At 40.9% G+C, this 21,959-nt stretch overlaps 1 protein-coding gene across 37 annotated transcripts in view; it reads left to right on the top strand.

The window, feature by feature from the left end:
* The window catches only part of NCOA3 (nuclear receptor coactivator 3), a 103,893-nt gene that overhangs the window by 59,756 nt on the left and 22,178 nt on the right, over positions 1-21,959 (top strand). For 8 of the 37 annotated variants that reach the window (XM_083446710.1, XM_083446702.1, XM_083446733.1 and 5 more), the window contains 5 exons: positions 6,224-6,301; positions 17,325-17,432; positions 18,810-18,982; positions 19,972-20,072; positions 21,473-21,647. In XM_083446710.1, the coding sequence (XP_083302836.1) occupies positions 17,344-17,432; positions 18,810-18,982; positions 19,972-20,072; positions 21,473-21,647 (538 nt within the window). In that variant the 5' untranslated portion in view covers positions 6,224-6,301; positions 17,325-17,343. Of the gene's footprint in view, positions 1-6,223; positions 6,302-10,784; positions 11,370-11,457; positions 11,545-17,281; positions 18,164-18,809; positions 18,983-19,971; positions 20,073-21,472; positions 21,648-21,959 lie in introns of all 37 variants that reach the window. The other 29 variants (XM_083446731.1, XM_083446726.1, XM_083446729.1 and 26 more) reach the window with 10 other exon arrangements.

The following is a 21,959-nucleotide window of genomic DNA, read 5'->3' as shown; positions in this document are numbered from 1 at the left end:
GATTCCTTTGTGTAAATTATTAAACTAAAATGTCAAAAACCATATTGTATATTAGATGTATTGTATAACTTTTACACAGTTAATAAATCATGTCCAATTTCCCTAATCCACCCCCATTGTATAGTATATACCTAAGAGTCTATTCCCACATTGAACTTGAAAGACAGTGAAGAGGATCCAGCAGATTTTCAAATTTGGCATAGAAATTTGGTTTTCTTTGTGCAAAATTGGGGTTTGAAACATTTTATATCATGCCTTATGATCTAGAAGACTGACCAAACTTCCGAAAATCCATACAACATTCAAAAGGAAAGAATCAAAACGTATGAAAACACCAAAGAGGAGACACAACTTGGGCGTGAAGAAACTAGGCAGAAAACAAGCTAGCAGAAACCTCTGTTCTGTGGACTCCTATGAACACTGAGGCTTTTAACCCTCACTTTTTTCAGGTGCGGCTTCAGCCCTACAGTGTTATTCACCAAAATGAATAGGACCCTGATTTAATTGTAAATAAAAGTTAAAATCCTACTCTTGAAAATTGTTCATGAGAATTTGCAGTGAAGCAAATAGGTATCATTTTCCTGAAATACAAGGCATTATATGAACTGGGCTTGGAGGCATGTAAAAGGTCACAGTAAGATAAAACTATGTGAAATATGCAGTTTTGGCACTTCATTGTGCATATTTTATAGACAATAGTTTCCCCCCTGCACGTATTTTATAAGCCTTTTTAGACGTTCCATGCTGAAGACAAAATAAATATCTTAGTTGAGATAAGTAAAAGTATTGTTTTAAAGCATTTTTATCAGTTGAGAAGTCTCTGAATAAAAGCAAGACAGTCTCTGCCCACAAGCTAACATTCCAAAAGACAGACAGGACCTTCATAGGCTCATGAGGACTCACATTTACAGAGGGCCATCTCGGTGGCTGCTCCCAAAGTGTGGCCCTCCCTTTGTGGTAGGGTGTTGTGGTAGGGTTTTCCGAGCATGAGTGCTGTGCATTTTTTCTCTCTTTCGACATTGTAACTTAAATGGCTTTCAGTGTTGCTTTTAATAGGGTTACACTATATATCCAGGCATCCTTATGTGTGTTCTACTCTTGTGCAACCATGTATACATGCTGCGCTGGGGAATGAAATGAAAAATGAATGAATGTGTAAGCAAGCAAATAAATAAAATAAAATCTTACCAGGAAACGGTGGGAGAGAGCTGGAGACTTCTTGTGACTCATGAGCCCAAAGAGGATGCCAATGAGAGCGGATGAAGCCCCAAAGAGACCTGAGGCACAGTGGTGCTTTGTTTAGACTGCTCAGCATCCCTGTCTTAACAGCTGACGTGTGGGGTAGGGCAACAGCGCCAGCTGCTTCCTCACTCGTCCTCCAGTCTCTAGCTGACCCCAGAGCTTAGAGCTCCGGTTGAAGAGATAGTTATGTGGAGAGAGAGAGCTGGAGAGCGTGGAAAGCATGATTTCACTTATGTGCAGAACATAACTCCTGCAGAAATGGGGAGATGGATGTATGTATCAAGGGGGAAAGCCTTGAACTAGTCCATTGTCTAAATCCACACTCCTACCGCCTGACTGACAGAATGGGAGAAAATAGAATGATTGGCAAGAAGTTTGGGGCTGGGAGCAATAGGTTATTGCTGGTAAAAATAGCAGTACTTGGTTATCACAGTTTTGTTCATCTTGGATGAGCACTCAATGAGTGATGAGCTTGAGAAAGACACATCAGCTTTCCAAGAGCTTGCAGCTTTCTCAAATTTATTTAATTCAATACAAAATGCTGCTTAGTCACTTCCTGGTAGAGTTCCCCAGAAGTGTGTACTGGCTTGATAAGGGCCTAAGAGATGCTTACTTGCAGCTCATAGCATCTGAGGGCACCCAGAAGGAAGTAACCAAGAGCTGCAAACTAATTTACTTTGTGGGTACCAGAAAGCCGACTTGGACCAGAGGTACGGAACGTGCTCTGGTAACATAGTGTTTATCTTATGAATGAAACTGTTTACAGTTCTTATGTGATTTCTTGCTACAGCCCAGGAGGCAAGTTTTTAGTTCATTTTGCATTGTCACCACACATTTTTTGATGTCTATTTCTATTCAGCTCAGATTCCTGATAATTTGACCAACAGCAACATCATAGAGTTCCTTGATGGACTTCACTGTTTGATTACTTTAAGCACTGTTCATTTATTGTTAAGTTATGCTTCTTGTTTTAACCATTGTTAAACTTTTTGACAGATGAAGTTTATAATATGATCACATATGCCTATATTTAGAGGTAGATGAGGTAGGACTTTCCCCTTAAAACCCTCCAGTAATGGTTCTTCCTCAGTAGTGGATTTTGTTTGTTTGTTTGTTTTAGTTAGTTTTTACTTTTAAAGATTTCAGCCTTCAAATTACCCAGTTCAGCTACTTGGCAAATGTGAATTCCTGGAACCCTTTTTTAGAATATTGATGTTACATCAATGTATTCCAATTCTGTAGTAAAGAGGCTGGTTTTAGCAATAAGCCACATATTTTAGTCCACAGATAATTTTCACATTTGAATATTTTTACGAACACCTAGATAGATAGATGCCAATTTTGGTGACTTGTTTCTTTTTAATATTCATTGCTTCTAAAGCTCATTTTTGTCACCTAATTATGAAGATATACTCCCAATATCTGCTGCAGTGAAGACCGGTGGAAATATTCCATCTACCTGCTTACTCCTTTGTTATAGTTTTTCTGGTTGGGTTCATGTTTCCAATATTTGTGTTCTCTTTATTCAAGACCCCCAGTTTTTAAAAGAAACCTGTTTTTTGGTGGAGGGTTTTTAAACATTTTCTTTGACTCTGCCATTCACCCATGATTTCATTCTTTTGGACTTGCTTGTGTGTCCCTGTCCTCCCCCCCCCCTTAGGTGTTTTATATGCAATATTTAAAACTCATTATAGTGGTTTCAAATAATGACCACATTTTCTGAAATAGAACCATCTCCAAAATTCACTCTGTAGAATCTGTTCTACGTTCCTGGGATTCCAGCTTGCAGGCTTACCTAGCTGCACTGGTAGGTTGAATCAAACCACCATTTAAATTACCCACAATTCTCTGGAGCAACACTAGGTTGAACGTTCCAGGGCACTGTAGGGAATGTAATCAGTTGCTTTGTACAGGGGATCTATCAGCACTGTTGGGCTCCTGACAGCTGCTTGAGGATGCTGATGCTTGCCCTGTCCTGAAAGGAAATCTGCCTGGCCTGGATTTCCTTCAGTTTTCCACTTGTATATAAGTCTGATTTAAAAGTCTGATGCATTGTTTTGAGAGGTTGAAATTGAGATTACAGTTGCGGATGTGTTAATGATAGATCCTGTATTCTACTATATGTGACCAGTGGTGCATAGTATGAGATCTTGATTTTTATCTTTTAAGAACTTTCAAATATTTTTTGTTGATTTTCAATCTCCCCTTACTCTATTCCACTCAGATTCTATTAAGGGGGATAGATTTGGAGCCCTTTGGGTGCAGGACCTGGAATGCTCTCACCAGTATAATGCTACCTACCCACTAAGCAGAGATGGTTGGGGGTGGACATTTTATTTTTATTTTCTGCACTCAGGTTGATACTCTGCAATTTGCAGCAATGTATGTTCTCTTGGGGTGGGATTCACCTAATACCTTCCATCATCCGAAGACCTGAGCAAGGAATTCTTGCGCAACAGGGCTTTCCCCCCTATCCTTCCCTGTCCCTTCTGAAATGGGCTTGGGGCAGGCAGGAGAACCCCCAGAATAGCATGCTGGGAGAGGAGAGAGGGGATCATTCCATCTGGCAAGCTGCAATGCTAATGCAGATGGAATGTTGGTAATAGTGTGACATTGAATTCCACCCTTGGTTTCTCTGACAGTGATTGCCAGGTTCTTTGAAGTACAAGGCTGCTGTGCCTTTAATAGTCACATAACTGGGAATTAAATTTTCCCCACCTCTATAGCATATGAGGAGAAAAGTGCTGCCATATAGGATTAATTGGGAAATGATTTGTTTGTTCACATGGTTAGAATAAATTATGATTCTGCCATAAGAATTTCCACAATAGTACTTCAGATTTTGAAAATATATTTTCATTCTTTCCACCCTGACTAGTGGGGGTTTCTTACAGAGAAAGCTTTACAAAGGTGTGTAATTAGGAGGCAGTTGAGTCTTGATGCTTATCTTTACGTGACCATATTGCCAATCACTCCTCTAATTGGTAATGTGAGTTCATCTGAATACAGCTACTGTCAATGTTGTCAACTGAGTGGTTAAACTTGCATGCAAATGCATATGCAACTGGTTGATATGAAAAGGCCCTAGTTAAATTTCTTAAGAAATTATCTGCCTGTACAAAGCTCTTCACCTGACTACTAGTAATTATCTATAAGTAGTCTGAGTAGAAGTATCAATTTTGAAATTCTGAATTCTGGATAGTACTATAATGTGTGCTTCTACATATGAATGCCTCATAAATATTTCCCAAGAGCAATTTATTTTTCTAATTAGCTGGAAGAGTCTCACTTTTTTTTTTTACACATTGCTTCAAGCAGTTTTGAATAAATCAATTCAAACACGCAGCTGTTGTTCAAAACTTCACTTAAGTTGCTGTAATTCTGAATAGCTTATTAGGAATGCTTCCTAACTAGTCGATTTAATAATACCATTTACAACATGGTCATAAAATAAATTAAACCAGTCTCTAAACTTAATGGATAAAATAGAGAAAGGGAAATTGTCAGGGTCTCTGCTTGTTTTGATAATAGACATTGCAATATTCATGGCTTATTCAGAATATAACTTATACTAAGAAATTACTCTTGTCAATTTTCTGAAACATACCATTTAGGAGGATAAAAGAATATAAATGTTAAAAAGAGGAGCAGATTTTTTAAATAGCTTCAACAATGTTATAGGGCATGGTGTGAAGGCCCATGTTTTAGCAACCTTGCTGATGCTAAGCAGATCTGGATCTGGTCAATGCCTGGATAGGAGACCACTTGGTAACCTTATGTATACCATCATGAGCAGCAGAAAAGATGCCCAGCCAGAATTATTTACCTTCACGTCATAGGTTTGTGTGGATGTCTTTAATAAAATGTATGTTTTAAAGAGCCCAGATATAGATGTGTAATCTCAAAATGCTCAGAGTGCTGAGACTATGACAGACACAATTGCAGAACATGGACTTCTTTCTGTGCTGGTGAATAGGATCAACAACCTGCTTCCGCTAGGTAGAATATGAGCTGCAGAAAGCTGCCTGTAGTCTCAAGCAAAGTCCTCTACTTTTGCAAATCAAGGGGGGGGGGTGTGTCCTTGGCCAAAGTAATAGAAGTGGTCAGATAACTGGTCTGATAACCTTATGCTTTGGGGTGGGGGGGAGATGAGCTGAATTATGTGCAGGGTTGCTAGGTCTTCAGCAGCTACAGAGGATTATCAGATTCTCAGCCTATACAGGTTGAAGCTAGTTGGAAAATTTATTCTACTGCTCCACTGCTGTCATCTCCTTGTTTCTTTTAAAGTAACAGAGGTAACCAGAATAACCATTCCTGCCTATTTTCTCCGTGCATGAGCAGCCTGGATGTGAGGGTGGTAGCTGAGTAGCCTTTTGTTTGAAGCAGGGTTTGCCTTGACCTCTTGATGAGGTTCTAAAATTTGTCATCAACCTGTCATCAACCCCAACCCAAATTCTTAAGAATGTAAATAAAATAGTCAACAAATATCAATATATAATCAACATTTATTTATCATCAATCCTTACTAGGAATAATAAAATATAAAAGACAAGGAAGTAAAACAAGTGAAAATAATAGCAGTTGTTGACTAAATTATTCGACTATCTCATATTGTTGTTGTTTAGTCATGTCTGACTCTTCGTGACCCCATGGACCAGCGCAAGCCAGGTACTCCTGTCTTCCACTGCCTCCTGCAGTTTGGTCAAACTCATGCTGGTAGCTTCGAGAACACTGTCCAGCCATCTCGTCCTCTGTCGTCCCCTTCTCCTTGTGCCCTCAATCTTTCCCAACATCAAGTTCTTTTCCAGGGAGTCTACTCTTCACATGAGGTGGCCAAAGTATTGGAGCCTAAGCTTTAGGGTCTGTCCTTCCAGTGAGCACTCAGGGCTGATTTACTTAATATCTCATATTAAGCTTTACTGAAAATGAAGTTGGGGAACACAATGATACTTACATGAAGTTTTAAAATTTTCTTTGACAGAACGTGACACACAATGCCTACTGATCCTGATGCCTGCCATTGAAAAATCATCTGTGCATGCTTGAGTTTTAAGGACATGTAAGTGAAAATATTTTAAAAGTAAAATTTAGAGATTATTACTTATTTTCCTTAAGTTTTCATTATAAACATAGATTCTGGGCGCACTGTAGCCGAAGTCCCATTAATAGGAGATGCACCAATATGCTTGAAAGTTTCTCACTGAAACCAATAAGATTTAATGTAGATGGCCTGTGTCCTACGTTAGTAAAACGTTAATCTTTTGATTACATTCCAGCAGCTGTTTTCCTAAACTAGGACAGAAATCAAAAAGTTTTTAACTGCTCTTGGGTGGGGCTTGATTTTTTCTTTTTCTTAAAGTTGGGCACTGTTATATAGTTCTAATAAGTCTTTGACAAATAAAAGTATATTGTAAACCACCATATGATCTTCAGATGAAGGGCAGTATAGACATTAATTAATTAATTAATTAATTAATTAAATGGATGATGAGAGGGAAAATGTTGCAAACCAAATACTCACTCCTAATTTTAACATATTTGGTGAGACCATAGGGAGTATCCTATTATTGAAATTGTAATATGTGATATGTTCCTTAAAGACTACAGGCACAGCTAATTAAAGTTAATAAATAATAGTGGTAATAATATGAACAAGCCCTGAAAAAAGTTCTAGGGCCAATAATAAATGTAAATAAAGATTAGAATAATATCTGGACATTCCTAAAATACCGTATTTTTCACCCCATAGGGTGCACCGGCCCATAAGGCACACCTAGTTTTTTGGGGGGGAAATAAAGAAAAAAAAATTTATCCCCCCCCCCAGGCACGAGGCTGGGGCGGGGGAAGCCCGAGCTTCCCCCAACCCCAGGCCCCAGAACAGGCAGCTCTGCGCAAGCCGTGGGAGCCCTCCCGCGGCTTGCTCAGAGCTACCCGAAGCCCCGGCGCGACTGCTCAGCGTGCCTGGGCTTCGGGATAAGAGGCAGCGCTGCGCAAGCCGGGGGAGCCTTCCCGCGGCTTGTGCAGAGCTACCCGAAGCCCTGGCGCGACTGCTCAGCGCGCCTGGGCTTCGGGATAAGAGGCAGCGCTGCGCAAGCAGGGGGAGCCTTCCCGCGGCTTGTGCAGAGCTACCCGAAGCCCCGGCGCGACTGCTCAGTGCGCCGGGGCTTCAGGGTGCAGGCAGCTCTGCGCAAGCTGTGGGAGCCCGGGGGGAACTCCTGCGGGCTCCCACGGCTTGTGCTGAGCTTCCTGAAGCCTGGAGAGGGAGAGGGGAAAAAGTGCGTCCTATAGGGCGAAAAATACGGTACTTTTTTTCTACTATTTGACTGTTTTTCCTAATGTTCCCATGCTTTTTTGTGTTATGTATTTTTTTCGGTGGTCAAAAGTGTTCCACATATATTAGCTTGAGATGCATCCTTGAAGCTGTGAGATAGTGTGTTGCTTTAGACCACCTGGCAAGCTGATGGCTGAAGAGAGATTTAAATTAGGGACTTCTTAGCCCACAAGACATTACAACAGAAATACAGAGCCTTTAGATGTTTTGGACTCCAACTCCAGCCCCAACCAGCATGGCCATTTGGTTTGGCCATCCCTGCTTTAAAGTTTCACTTAACAATTTTTTTCCTTCACTGCATACCGTATTTTTCGCTCTATAGGACACACTTTTTCTCCTTCAAAAATGAAGGAGAAATGTGTGTGCGTCCTATGGAGCGAAGACGCCATAGCCCCGCGACCCTCTCCCGGCTGGAGAGGTGACGCGCAGCTATGGCAGGAACCTCTATAGCCGCCGGTCACCTCTTCAGCTGAGAGAGCACGCGAGGGGCTAAAGCAGCCCCCCGCGACCCTCTCCCAGCTGGAGAGGTGACGCGCAGAAACCTCTATAGCCGCCAGTCACCTCTCCAGCCGGGAGAGCGCGCGGGGCTAAAGCAGCCCCCCGCGACCCTCTCCCAGCTGGAGAGGTGACGGGCGGCTATGGCAGCAGCCTCTCCGCTGCGCCTTTCCGCTGCTCTCTGACCTGCTCTTTGGGGCTGGTGGTGGGCCTCCCCCCCGCCAGCCCCAAAGAGCAGGTTGAAAGGAACCTGAAACCTGGAGAGCGAGAGGGGTTGGTGCGCACTGACCCCTCTCGCTCTCCAGGCTTCCAAGGTAGCCGCCTGAACGCACCTTAAACTGCACCTTGTTTTAGAGCGGGAAAACAAGAGGGGGAAAATTCTCCCTCTCTCTGCACAGCGCCTCCTGCCGCTTCGCTGAAGGGGCGCTGGGCAGAGAGGGGGAGAATTTTTTTTTCTTGTTTTCCCCCCTCTAAAACAAAGTGCGTCCTATTGTCCGGTGCGTCCTATGGTGCGGAAAATACGGTATATTTCTAATCTAATCATCTCACTAGTACAATTCATGCATCTGATGAAGCAGGCTTTAGCCAGTGAACCCTCACACTAACAATAATGTAGCTCATCTTTAAGTTGCCACAAGACTCATTTGTTTTATCAGACCAACTCTTCCTGAATTTCTATCCTCTGACAGTATTGTTTAGGAAAAACACTTATCAGCTATTGAAACTTAGCTTTGAGAACTGGGGTTTTATCTTAGTAGCAAGGTTTTCCAGCTGCTTCTTGTGCTGGGAAAAACACTTCTCAGCTATTGAACCTTAGCTTTGAGAACCCAGGGTTTTATCTTAGTAGCAGGGTTTGGCCAGCTGCTTCTTAATCTCTTCAGGTGGCAAAAGCCCCTCTCAATTCCATGTCTTTCCTCTGAGAAGCCCATGATGTCATTCCATGCTTGTGTCCCTCAAACAAACCTAGAAATTAGAAGCTGAGAATCTTTTTTATGTGGGTTATAGATGCAACATGTTGCCCTTCAATTGGAGTATTAATTAATATTAGTGTTAAAGACAAGTCCCAAAACAGTATCTTCTATGCAGAGATTATATTTGACCTTAAAGAATCCCGGAACATTTAAAGAGCTCTTGCAAGCATAGCAAACCACTTGAGCAAGACAATGACACAGTACAAATAGGCCTGTGTATCTGATTGTATCAGATGCAGCAATAAGAGCTAGAAATATTGCACCTGTATTGTGCCTCTTCTGGAAGTCACTCCTGATACAACTGCTGAGTGCAACTACTTAAGTGCTGTGATGTGGTCTGACATTGAGTTATTTTGTGATCAGAATATCACCAGTGAAGACTGTTGTTTAAATAGCAAGCTTTTAAAGTAATTCATATAACAAGGTATCAGGAAAAGAAGTGTGGCACTTTGTTTTACTAGTTAGTGGCCTTTCTCTGACATCAGTTAATAGTTGTTTTAATTCTCCATATATGATCAAAAATAAGAAATTTAACTATGTATGTATTACTTTTTAACTGCAGTGAATGGGTAGTGTGTTGTCTGGTTTCATGTGCACGATCTGTGCAGTCATTGTAATTATTTTTCTAGCTTTGCAGTTTCAAAATCTGTGCTTCAGCTTAGCTGCTTTGGCTGAGAGTTGGCTCTAAATAGTAAGTTCCTTTACAGATTGCAAGAAAACCTGTCTTTATCTGGGTTGACCTCTTGATAATCATCAGCCCGATTAGTAATACCATTGGCACAAACTGCATTAGAGGAGGCTTTCTGGCTCTGATCAAATGTCCATTTAGTTCAGCATTCTGTTTCCCTCAGTTGGGGACACGGAGGCAATAGCCCTTTCCCATTGCTGTTCCACAGCATACTTCCTCAGATCCTGGACATGTTGTCATGGATAAAGTACTCTACAATAAGGGTTCATATATAGTAATAGTCAAGTACCAGATGTGAACAAATATTCTGTTGTACTCAAGAACCATATATATTAAATGGAATAAACAATGTGACTCATAAGACCATAAGACTCATAAGACCATGAATAGTATATGCATAATGGTACACTGGTTATTACAAGTGAGTGTTTTCCCAACATGCCCCAGTGATCTTGAGTCCTTGGGGGAAAATAGTTTCAACAAACTTCTTAGGGGAAAGTGTTCCAATTCTTCATATGCATCAATGGCCAAAAATTTTAAAATATATAGTGTTTTCACATTTTGGGTCTTTCTCATGCTTGGGCATGATATAGTGCCTTTAACAGCAAACTCAACTAGTAAGTGGTGACACAATTGGAGTCAAAACTGAGAGTGTATGTGTGATTGGCATACACAGGAGTGCTCGTGCTCGTAAGAGCTGTCTGGGTGAAGAAAGCCTGCAGCTTCCCCACCATGGCACACTCTACCACCTTCCACCCAAAGGTAACTGGCTGACAGCTGTTCTTCTCCAAAGCTTCCCAGTAGGTGGGTTGCTTACTGGGAAGGGCATTTTGGCAGGCTGCTTGGCTTGCTCAGGAGCCTGGGAGATGCTTCACTCCAGTATTGCCTATCAGTTTTTATTTTAATGGTTTCAGTTTGGTTCACTTTGCAATAAAAGGAAAAAGACCTGCCTAAGGAATATTGGTCACCTCAATGGAAGCAATGTCACAAGTCATAGCTTTGGGGAAATGTAATCCAGTCAATGCAATCCAAGTATAATTACTGTCTCCTCCCTCAGGAAATGTGACCATTGTTCAAGACTAAAATCTAATCAGACTAGTGAAAGAGTGAAGAATGCCGCTTTATATCTGCAAAAGAAAAAGACCCACCCCATCTTGCCATGTGCTTCAGAGCTATATTAAGCAAGGCTGGTCAGGAATGGCACCTCCCTGATCCAATCAATTTTTGAATTTGCTTTGAAGCTTTTGTCCAAAAAGGTACAAAAGCTGAGGTCCTGATCCCACTACTTCTTCTGATTGCTCAGTTCCACTCTCCTTGAAATCGCTTGCTGAAAATCCCTTAAATGGAGGTCTAACTCCATTATCCTCCTCCGTTTCCCCCTCACTAACACTGGTTCCTGCACCTCTGGATGGTCACTTGCTGCTTCAAGTGCAGCTGCTTCAGAAGGCCTTTTCAGGAATTTACTTCAGTTCCTTCTTCTCTGGATCCCTGCTTGCTGAATCAGAGATCTTGGTTCCAACTGCTCAGAGGTCCTTTTCAGGCCTCCTGCCTACCTCCCTGTCTCACTGTTTCCTGCCTTACCTGGAAGATTCAACACACACACTAGTCCTCTTTCTTCAGGATTGCCAACAGTGTTGGAAAGGTAAATTTTGTTTGCTTTTCTGTCTTCTGGAGGTCCTTCCCCTATAAATTGTAGCCTCCACATCTGATTCCTCTTCCTATGTTTTTAGATCTATTTTTAACATCCTACCTTGGAGTGTCTGCATGCCTGGGTCCTCACCAATTCAGCTGTGCATTGCTGAGACCTAGTCTGCAAGGTACACCTAGAGAGGAAGAGCAGGCTAGTGTGGCTTTCTAAGCAGCTCTGAACACCTCTCCTCTCCTTCTCTTATACCTTATGTGTTTGTTTGCTTTGTGTGTTTGTGTGTGCTAGTTTAGTCATGGTTAGAATTAACTAATTCTCACATACCAAAGAAAATGCACTTAGCAATCCCCACTGTCAGAGTAGATATGTATTGTTGCTGAGCCCCACTGAAATGGAAATGTGTAGGTTTTCTTTCTTTTTCTGTCCAATAAGCATCCCCATAACCTGTGTAAATTAGTGGGTAAATCTGCCAAGATGCACTATTGCCTCTGACTAAATGCCTGGAACGTGTGTATGTGAAACACACGTCTTCCAAGGAGGCTTGCTAACAAGGTCAACATGATACAAATGTAGTGCTGGAGCCAACATGGTGCTCCTGTAGGTGTTTGTTAATTGTGCCAACTGCTTCCCCACTTCACCCTCCTACCTCTTAGTGAGCAACAGCTCTCCACCAGACTCCGCACCACGCAATGAACTTTTTTATGGAGCTCTGTGGAAAAAGCATTTCTCTTTCTGGGAGAGTAAGGAGTCTTCAATGGGGGCTTCTTTACTTCCCCCACAGCATCTTCCTGGAAGGCATGCTGGCTTGGGAGATGGAGGGTAGAATGACACCGTCCCGCTGGCTGGGCTCACCGAATAGCAAATAAATCTCAGCTGGACATGCTCAACTTTAGCTTGCCTTGTTTTCTATTTCAGTGAGCAGCTAAGCTAGAACCTGCTGACTTCAGAACCCAGCCCTGTAACTTGCCTAGTAATAGAGGAGAGTTACTCCTTGCTCATGTGCAGAGTGTTGTTCTGTCTTACCTCTCTAATGAGTAGCTACAGATCAGGCTCCCAGAGGGGGGTGGGTGGTTGCACATGTGGATCTGTCACCTCCCAATAGCCCAGAGCCTGTTGTTTGAGGTGGTTGCCTCTCATGCATCATCAGTGGGCTGGGTCAGGCCTGGAGGGGCACCATATTGGCAATGGCTAAACTAGCCATTGTTTGTTGCCCTCCACAAACAGGCAACAGAAATTCATGTTATGTATGTATGTATGTATCTGTAAGCCCCCTCCCCAGCTGTTCAGTGGTTAATCCCTGGATCAGTACCATTTAATGTCTGCACAATAAGTTAAACCTATTCCTTTTTGAGACAGGTACTTAGGCCAGCATTTTCCAACCCTGGGTCCCCCAGATGTTGTCAGACTATAACTCCCATCATTCCTGACTGATACTCCTGCTGGCTAGGGATGGTGGGAGTTGTAGCACAACAACATCCTAGCACTGTTTTGGCTGGAACTTTGTTAACAGCTTTGACAGCTATCACACTGCTTAATAAATACGAGAGTGTTGTGCTCTGGAATGATTCTAAAGAAGTTTTTTATTTAGTGAAGTTCTTTGAAAATTGGTAACAAATGGAAATAACAATTTCATATTATTGGGAAATACTGGAACACTTAGAGAGGGCAACAGCAAACTTTTCTTAATCTGTATGCAGAGTACTTGATAATACTATTACTCTGTAGAGACGCATTCAAGAGTGCTGTTGTTGGCATACATCGGTCTTTGGAGACATTGGAGTGCACCTTTTGGGGGTAGAGTCAAACTATGGGAAAGTTATCCAGCTTTGGGAGAGAGACATGCTTTGTTGCAACTGGGGAAAATGAAGGTGTCCAGTTGTGCTGCTGCATATGCACCATGGTGTCTCTTCTCTGTGCTCTTCCCAGTGGCCATTCCTCCTCTGGTCACTGCTATGGATGCACAACCTCATTGTCTTTTGCAGCTGGCGCATTGAAAATCCTGTTGACTGTTGATCTCTGAGCTCTAAAGCCGCATTGTGACTTGACTTGTCAGAGAGTGACTGTACTTTCAGTAAAAATAATTTCAAGCAATTGCAGAAAAACATAGGAACTATAGTTACTATGCTCTCACATCAGATTGATCAGCATTGCTGCTATATTTTAATAGGTGGTATTTGCATTAATAATTGGCTCAATTGTGAAGGTCTCTTGTTGCATAAAAAACGCTATCACTAAGCATATTCACTGTAGGACCCTAAGCAGCAAGAGCGCAGCCCCTCTGGGCTTCCTTGCAAATTGGCTGCGGTATTGCATTGCTTTCTACATTGCAGAAGCAATAATATTATGGAGAAATGATGGAGGTCTGCGTAAGGTATATTAGAACACTGTTGCTAGGGAAATAGACCTACCAGCTAGTCTCATTTTAAGGCAGTGTCCCTTGTTTCAGAGCTACTCCATTTCCTTACAAGATGCTATTTACTTCAGAATACAGCTACAGTGGTAATAAAAGAAGTGCTAAAATATAGCTGTTAATGATAATCTTTTAACTGAATTTCTAATTGCTATTTTAAACAGTATTAAAGAATTGTATGTATCCAGCCCTGAACAGACCTTGTGGTGAAGGCTTTGCTATAAATTCAAATAATAAGTAAATAAGATAGCCCCTTAAAAAAACAACAACCAAGCAAACCCTGTTTTGACAACTTTGTGGATACTGTTATGCATTGAAGTATAACTGAAAGAAATAATGGATATCTGTAAGTTGAGTGAACAATACAAGTTTTTAAAATACAGTATTCAGTATAATTTTTTTCCTAGTGCAACAAGATACTTTTGAGCATAATTTATCAAAGCTGAAAGAGGATTTTAGAAAATCAAACCTTATTTATACACAGACACCCAATTCTCCTTTTAATATTACTTCATCTCCAAATTAGTTACAAAACAGCTTGACTTGGGAAGGCATTGTACAGTTTGTTTTAAGTACAGCAACTTTTTTTCTGGGTTTCTGTCTTGTCTGCTGTACCCCTACCCTTCCTGAGCTTCTCTCCAACTCTTTATCTTGTTTTATTTACTTCCTGTTTCTTTCTGTGGCAGCTTCTAGCCCCACAAAACTGTGTGTCTGTTTAGGAATGCAGTTGCTATGAGAGCAGAGGCAACCAAATACTGTAATCTGCATGCAGTATCTACACAATACTACTTCGGGGTTTGGAACTCCCCCTCCCCCCCAATCATACAAACCACATAACTGTTGAAAGCAGCTGTCTGAATGAGTCTGCACTGTGCCTTTTGCATGACAGAGCAGAGCTTGGTCTTGCTTTCTCTGTTAAAAAGCTTCCCTTTTTTGTGTGTGCGATTTTGTTGTCCTTTAAATGCCAGGTCCAAGTGTTTGATACTACCCTGCCATCTTGTGGCAAGCATGCAACTCGCAATTTGTTTTTCTCTGGGTTTTCCTATTGTCATGCAAATTTATTCTTTTAAAAAACTTTATTTTTCTTGGGGCATTCATTGTACACGAAAAATGATGACTCTCCCAGTACAATAGGTGGAAACTGTCTTCCACAATGACATGGGTGTCTGCAATTTTGAAATTTAAAAAAAGAAGTTGATGAAATAGTTGTTCTTGTAGTTTGTGATGTGCAACTGCTTCCATAAAATCATAGAACTGTAGAGTTGGAAGGTGGCCTGAGGATCATCTAGTCCAACTTCCTGCAATGCAGGAATTGCAACCAAAGCATCCATGACAGGTGATAATGCAATCTCTGCTTTAAAACCCCCACGGAAGGAGAGTCCACCACATTCCAAGGGAGTTGGTTCCACTGTCAAACAGCTCCTACTGCCACAAAGTTTTTCCTGGTGTTTAGTCAGAATCTCTTTTCTTGAAACTTGAAGCCATTGGTTCAGGTCCTGCCCTCTGGAGCAGGAGAAAACAAGCCATCTTCCATCTGACAGCCTTTTCAATATTTGAAGATGGCTGTTGTCTCCTTTCAGTCTCCTCTTTTCCTGGCTAAACATACCCATCTCTCTCAAGAGTTCCTCACAAGCCTTGTTTGGCAGACTCTTGATCATCTTGGTTGCCCTCGTCTGCACACGTTCCAGCATGTGAATATCATTTTAAAATTGTGGCACCCAGAACTAGACATAATACTACAGGTGTGTTCTGACCAAGACAGAATAGAGCAGTTCTGTTACTTCCCTTGACTGGGACACTATGCCTCTGTAAAGCAAGATATTTAAGTTCTGCCATGTATCTAGAAAAAAATAACCCTACAAATAATTAATACAGGCTTTACAACAATGTTTTGACTGGCACCCCTGATAATTTTTGGAAATATTGGGCCCCCATAAGTGGCAAGATGACCCCTTTTCTTTGGAAAAACTAAGGTCTGCCAAAATTATTGTTTCAGGAAAAAGAGTATTAGAAATGAATGTAGCTAAACTTTCATGGATAAAGTTCTCCTGTGGCCAATATGCTAAAATTTCAGCACAATGCTATCTGATCTGTCTCATGATCTGTCACTTTAATATTCCACTCCCAATTAATAATGTTTTATTAGAAAGGACTCCTTTTAAATATTTAAATCAACCTGTGTCTTAAACCATAATAATCTCTGAGGCATCAGGTTGAATACAGACACAACAGAATTCATAGCGGAACTATGATGAAGTGCCCCCACTTCAAACTCATATACTCTATTCTCTTGAGCCATTTGAATTAATTTATACATCTTTAATATTTTAAGTATACTAAGTCTGTGCATGCTTTCTACATGGTGTATCTTCCTTAATTTGGATGTTACAACATCTGGATGATATGGTTTAATATGGGAAGGAGGCCATGCCTGTTGCGGATTTGGAGGAGGTTAAAACAAATGGGAGTGAAAAACGTATTTAATGTTGTAGACTGTAGTGGTCATTACACTGCTGCAGTTGCTATGCAATTTTTGCCTTAAAGGTTAGAAATGTAGTTTTTACGTAAAAAAGCAAGCACACAAATATCTAGTAATATTACAGAATTTCATCAGCTTTTAAAAAATAGTTGGCAGCCTGCTTTAAAATTGAATTGTACAAGTGATTTTCAAACTTTTTTTCCCTTCAGGGAACATATTTGGTATAAACATGTCTGCAATGCCAAGTATCTTAACACAGAGCCCTGTATGTTGCTGAGGATTTGGGGTGTGTGCACAGTTCACAAAGGCCTGGTCTGTTTGGGCTCACTGTTGCCTATCATGATCTAAGAGTAGACAGTATAACAGCAGTGGCCAAATGGAACGTCCCAGCTCTTCCCTGTGTATTTCTACCAACTCCCCCTGCCCCCTCCCCCTGCCCTTAAGCTTGGAGGAAAGCCTGCAAGTGACCCTGCCTTTGGCAACTAATTTTGGAGCTTCCTTCCCAACTTGCTGATGCCCCACAACCCCTGTAATTTGACGGAGGCACTACCATGGTCTTTGAATATAGCTAGCTTCTTTGAACCTACCAAGCACTACATCCAAAATGACAGAACATCCAGGAGGACACTGGTATCTCTGGTGGCTCTTAGGCACCTTCTCATTACTCAGTGGCAAGGTGGTGGGGAGGGCATCCTAAAAGCAGCACCTGCCGGGCAAATGGCAGTGCTATTCTTGGACAGTCTGTTCAGCCAACCAGTTGGTATGTGACACAATCTTTCTGTGAACATGAGATCTAAAACAGAAATAATAGGAAGTTGGTGGTTATGCTATTTTATAGGGATACTGTTCATGTTCACTGATGGACATATTTGAAATCCGTTTTCATTGAAGATGCCTCATACGCCCTGGAATTAAGTTTGAAAACCATTGAACTAGATGATCTTTGGGTCACTTGCAACCCCAACATTACAGAAGTTTAAGTTCCTAACTTTATTGTTTTTGAACACCTTTGTTTTTTAGTTCATGAGAAAATTTCAACTTGGTTACTCCTTGACTGTTTCAGTTGCTGATGTGTGATCAGAATGAGTGGATTAGGGGAGAACTCCTTGGACAGCATGACCAGTGATTCAAGAAAACGCAAGCCATTGCCCTGTGATACCCCGGGACCAGGGTAGAGAGTATTCATTTTTTTATTTTATTATGGGTTGTTTACAAATAGTGAATGGGGTTTTTTCAGTATTTAAAACTGATGTATTGGCATTTAGTGCCAGATTGTAGTTGGTGACATGCCTAACATTCTGATATTGGTGTATGTGAAACAGTCAAATAATATTATTGCAGGAAAACTTAGTTGTATAAACAATTTTAGAGGCAGGATTTGTTAATTAATTTTTAATTTGGAGGGGAATACATACTTTTTAAAAAAGGGCCCTAGAAAAGCATAAATGTGTAATTTGGTGTATATTGCTTAAATCAAAAAGTAATAGTGGTACAATAACATGTTTTTCTTCTCCCTTCAGTAATCACCTTCTGTTCTTGTGTGCCTGTACCACTCAACATTTTCCAAATGCAAGATGTCCCTTGCAATGCTGGGCGTTTTTGAGTAGTTATCCTATTCTGATGTCTTCCTGATAGAAGTTTTTTCTCATAAATTTCATTGCATATATTTACCCCACTATATCTTACTGCCCTTCTTCTATTGATTTCCTATTGATGTGAAATTTCAACAACATTGGTGTATATCCCTACTCAGCCACTAATTTTCCTAGTGGATTACTTTGAAAAGTGAGTGAGGGGTAATGGACTAGTAACTCAGCCTCTCCTCACACACATAGTGGCTGTTAGAAGATACTTGCCCAAGATTGACAAATGGAAAGAGGGAGGGAAGTTGGCATTTCTAAGGTTGGTGGATTTTACTTAGTGAGCTCCAGTTGCTGACCATATAAGTATGTATAGTGGATAGCCAACATGGTGCCCTCTATATGTTGTTAGAGTGCATCTCCTATCATCCTTGATCATTAGCCATGCTCATAGTCTGCAGGGCACTATGTTGGCTATCTATGATGTATTACATTTGTAACTCACCTTTCGGTACACAGGTTGGCTGCATTTGCACATTGTGGTAAGCCATGGTTAATGGTTTGACATTGAATTCAAAGAGTGCTCCCACTTCACTTCTAGCTAGCTAGCGAGAGCAAAAAAAAACAACCCCACAATATTTTTCTTACCATTACATCCAAACAGGATGTTTGCTCCAAGCAAGCCACAATAGGAAGCCAAGAACAAACCTTAGCTTCATATTGTGCATCATAGTTTGTTGTCCCTGCTCACTAGCAGGGTGGAGAGAAGCTGGAGCGAATTTGCACATTGATGGCAAACCATTAAATATGGCTTACTGTGACACAAAAGTCACAGTCAGAGTGATTTAAACTTAGAATGAGAAGTGCATACCTGAACATTTAGCAATTTGAGAATAAATAAATGATTTGAAAGAAGATCCTATAATAATTAGGCTTAACAACTTTAAAATGTTGTCTCTTTTTTCTAGTCTGATCTGCAGTGGAGAGAAACGTCGACGTGAACAGGAAAGTAAATATATTGAAGAACTGGCTGAGCTGATTTCTGCTAATCTGAGTGACATTGACAATTTCAATGTCAAGCCAGATAAATGTGCAATTTTAAAGGAAACTGTTAGACAGATACGGCAGATAAAGGAGCAAGGCAAGTCCTGACTTCTTATATTACAAGGGAGAAATTATATTCTATTTTCAGGTTATCACATATGGATGTTTAAATCTAGCTTTTAAATAAGCCTTTAAAATTTTGTTACATTTCTCTTCTGCATTAACTGCTTGAATGTTGACTGTGAGTTTACCTTAACGAAGTTTTCTGCAAATAGAATATTATTGAACTATAATGGGGGGAAATGAAGTAATGATTGACAAATTTTCCTAAACTGAATTCTAGTTTTACATTCATGGTGTTGGGCAAGTCACTGTAGAATAAAAGGTCAGAATGGTACTGAGGATCCAAAAGTGTCTTCACGATGAATTCAGAAGGGAGGTTTCAGGCTAACAGATCCCTTTCTTCAATTATTGAACTGGTTAGAAAGCACAGGAACCAAAGTTCTATCCTGCAAGCTTAGGCACTTCCCATGTTAAAAGAAATGTCTACCCCCTGCTCAGTCACATTGCATTTGTTAGATGAGCAAGTAAAGAATACAGAAGGTATAGTGGAGGGAGCATGTGAATCCAAGGCATGATACAATCCTGGATGCTAGATTAATAGCTCCATATACCCCTTCTTCCAGCAACTCCTGCAGCCAAGCTGGTGCTTTCCTTTGGAGTCAGGGGGGTGGGTTTCATCTGGGTAGCCCAGGACCTCCATACACACTGTCCATGCTTGCGCCCCTGGGAGGTCACTTCAGTGCTGCTAACGCAGTGATTTGACTTCACCCCTGGACGCGCATTTCATTGTCTCAAGACAGATGCCAATAACAACAAAAGGATTTGAGTGTTGCACTGGGTGTGTTTTTCCCATAGCAAGTTGAAACTCTGAGATGTAAATATTGTGAAAATAACAGCAATTAATTCTACAATCGCATTAGATTTTCATTGCACATCTTAAAGAATTCTTAATATATATGATAGATGCTTACAAAAATACTTACATGCAGTACAGGTTTCAAAATTTGCTCTATGTTTTTTTAGGAAAAACAGCTTCCACTGATGACGATGTACAGAAGGCTGATGTATCTTCAACAGGTCAAGGGGTTATTGATAAGGATTCATTGGGACCTCTTTTGTTACAGGCAAGTCTATAGGCTATTACATTTTAGTACTGAACAGTATATATTACAGCAACATTTCCCCCCTCACGTGATAAATACTAATAGTCTTACATAGGCTTCAGAGGAAACAAAACAAACCTTTGCAATCAAATACTTCAGAGTTTCTTGCAAAGGTAATTGATACACATGTTTTAAACAACTTTAAACATTAACGCAGCGATAGGAAACTGTGGTACTCCAGAAGCTGCAGAGCTACAACTTACATAATCTTTGGTCATTTTGGCTGGGGCTAATGGGAGTTAGAGTCCAACAACACCACAGGTTCCCCATCCTCTGGCTACAGCATTCCGTCCAGTCAAGGCAGAGCATAGGGTTCATGGACAGAGCAGGAATATGGGAGGCACACACAGGCTTCCCATTTCCCATTTATTATTTATTAAATTTATTTATTAAATTTCTATACTGCCTTCCATCTGAAGATCACAGAATGGCTTACAATATAATAACACAATAACAAACAAAGCAATAACCCCCTCACCCTTCACACAGTTTAAAAGGCCATGGATTTATTTTTTATTATAATGGCCTGGTATGCTGGCTGCATGAGCTGAAGCTTAGAGGGATTGGTAGATAAGTAAGCAATGAATCCTTCCCCCCCCCCCCCCCCCCGGAAAGTGATGCACTGTCTTCAACTGAAACAGCAACGTTCATAAAATCATAGAGTTGGAAGGGACCCCAAGAGTCATCTAGTCCAACACCCTGCAATGCAATAATCTCAACTAAAGCATCCATGACAGATGGCCATCCAACCTTTGCTTAATAACTTCCAATGAAGGAGAGTCTACAACTTCCTGAAGGAGTCCATTGAACAGCTCTTACTGTCAAAAGTTCTTCCTGATGTTTAGTTGGAATCTCCTTTCTTGTAACCAAAACTGGATTCTCAGTCTAACAGATTGGGTAATCTCCAGATTGGATTACTGTCATATTGTCTGCATGGGATTGCCTCTGATGACGGTTCAGAAACTAAGATTGATCTTTAAATATTTATGTTTGCTGTATGTTTCCAGGCAAAATTTTGAGTTCTAATTCTTAGACTTTTTGATGTTTCATTCATGTTCTTCTGAAGAAGAGTTTTCTTCCAGGTTACTCAGCAGAGATGTGTTTATACTTAGGCATGCATACGACATGTATGTGTGTCCATTGTTGTATGTATCTGCATTATTCCCCATTTCAGCTGCAACACTGTACACACATACCTGGGAGTATGCCCCATTGAACTAAGTATGACTTATTTCTGAAAAGACATGTAGGACCCCCCCAAAAAAGATTGCTGTCTGAGATTGGTGTGCCTCTATTTTCTGTATCTTTCACATATATAAAAGTCTGTATACTTGGATAATTTGCTATGATTTTGTTTTTAGGCATTAGATGGCTTCTTATTCGTAGTGAATCGAGATGGGAACATTGTATTTGTATCTGAAAATGTCACTCAGTATTTGCAATATAAACAAGAGGACCTGGTTAATACAAGTGTTTACAGTATCTTGCATGAAGAGGACCGGAAGGATTTTCTTAAAAATTTACCAAAATCTACAGGTAATAAGCTTGTTAATACTTGGGTTTGTTACTGTGTAGATATCCATTTTAAACAGGAAGATAGCTTTTAAGTCCTTAAGTGGTGAGGGGAGAGACTTCATCAGGCAAGGCCTTCTTCCACCTGCCTTGCCCCACCCTCCAACCCTGGGAGTCCTTATAAGAAAGCCGTGCCTGGAGGAAGAACTGTGAGGGGAGAGACTTAATCAGGCAAGGCCTTCTTCCTCCTGCCTTGTCCCACCCTCCAGTCTCTGCTTCTCAGTTTGTATTGTATTGTTTTATGCACCGTGGCTTGCTGTTGTTTTATTGATTGTA

Source organism: Podarcis tiliguerta (assembly GCF_965153285.1).
Source record: "Podarcis tiliguerta genome assembly, chromosome: 6".
NCBI classification, from domain to species: domain Eukaryota; kingdom Metazoa; phylum Chordata; class Lepidosauria; order Squamata; family Lacertidae; genus Podarcis; species Podarcis tiliguerta.
The sequence above is the reverse complement of the archived record's forward strand: the minus strand, read 5'-3'. Positions and strand labels throughout refer to the sequence as shown.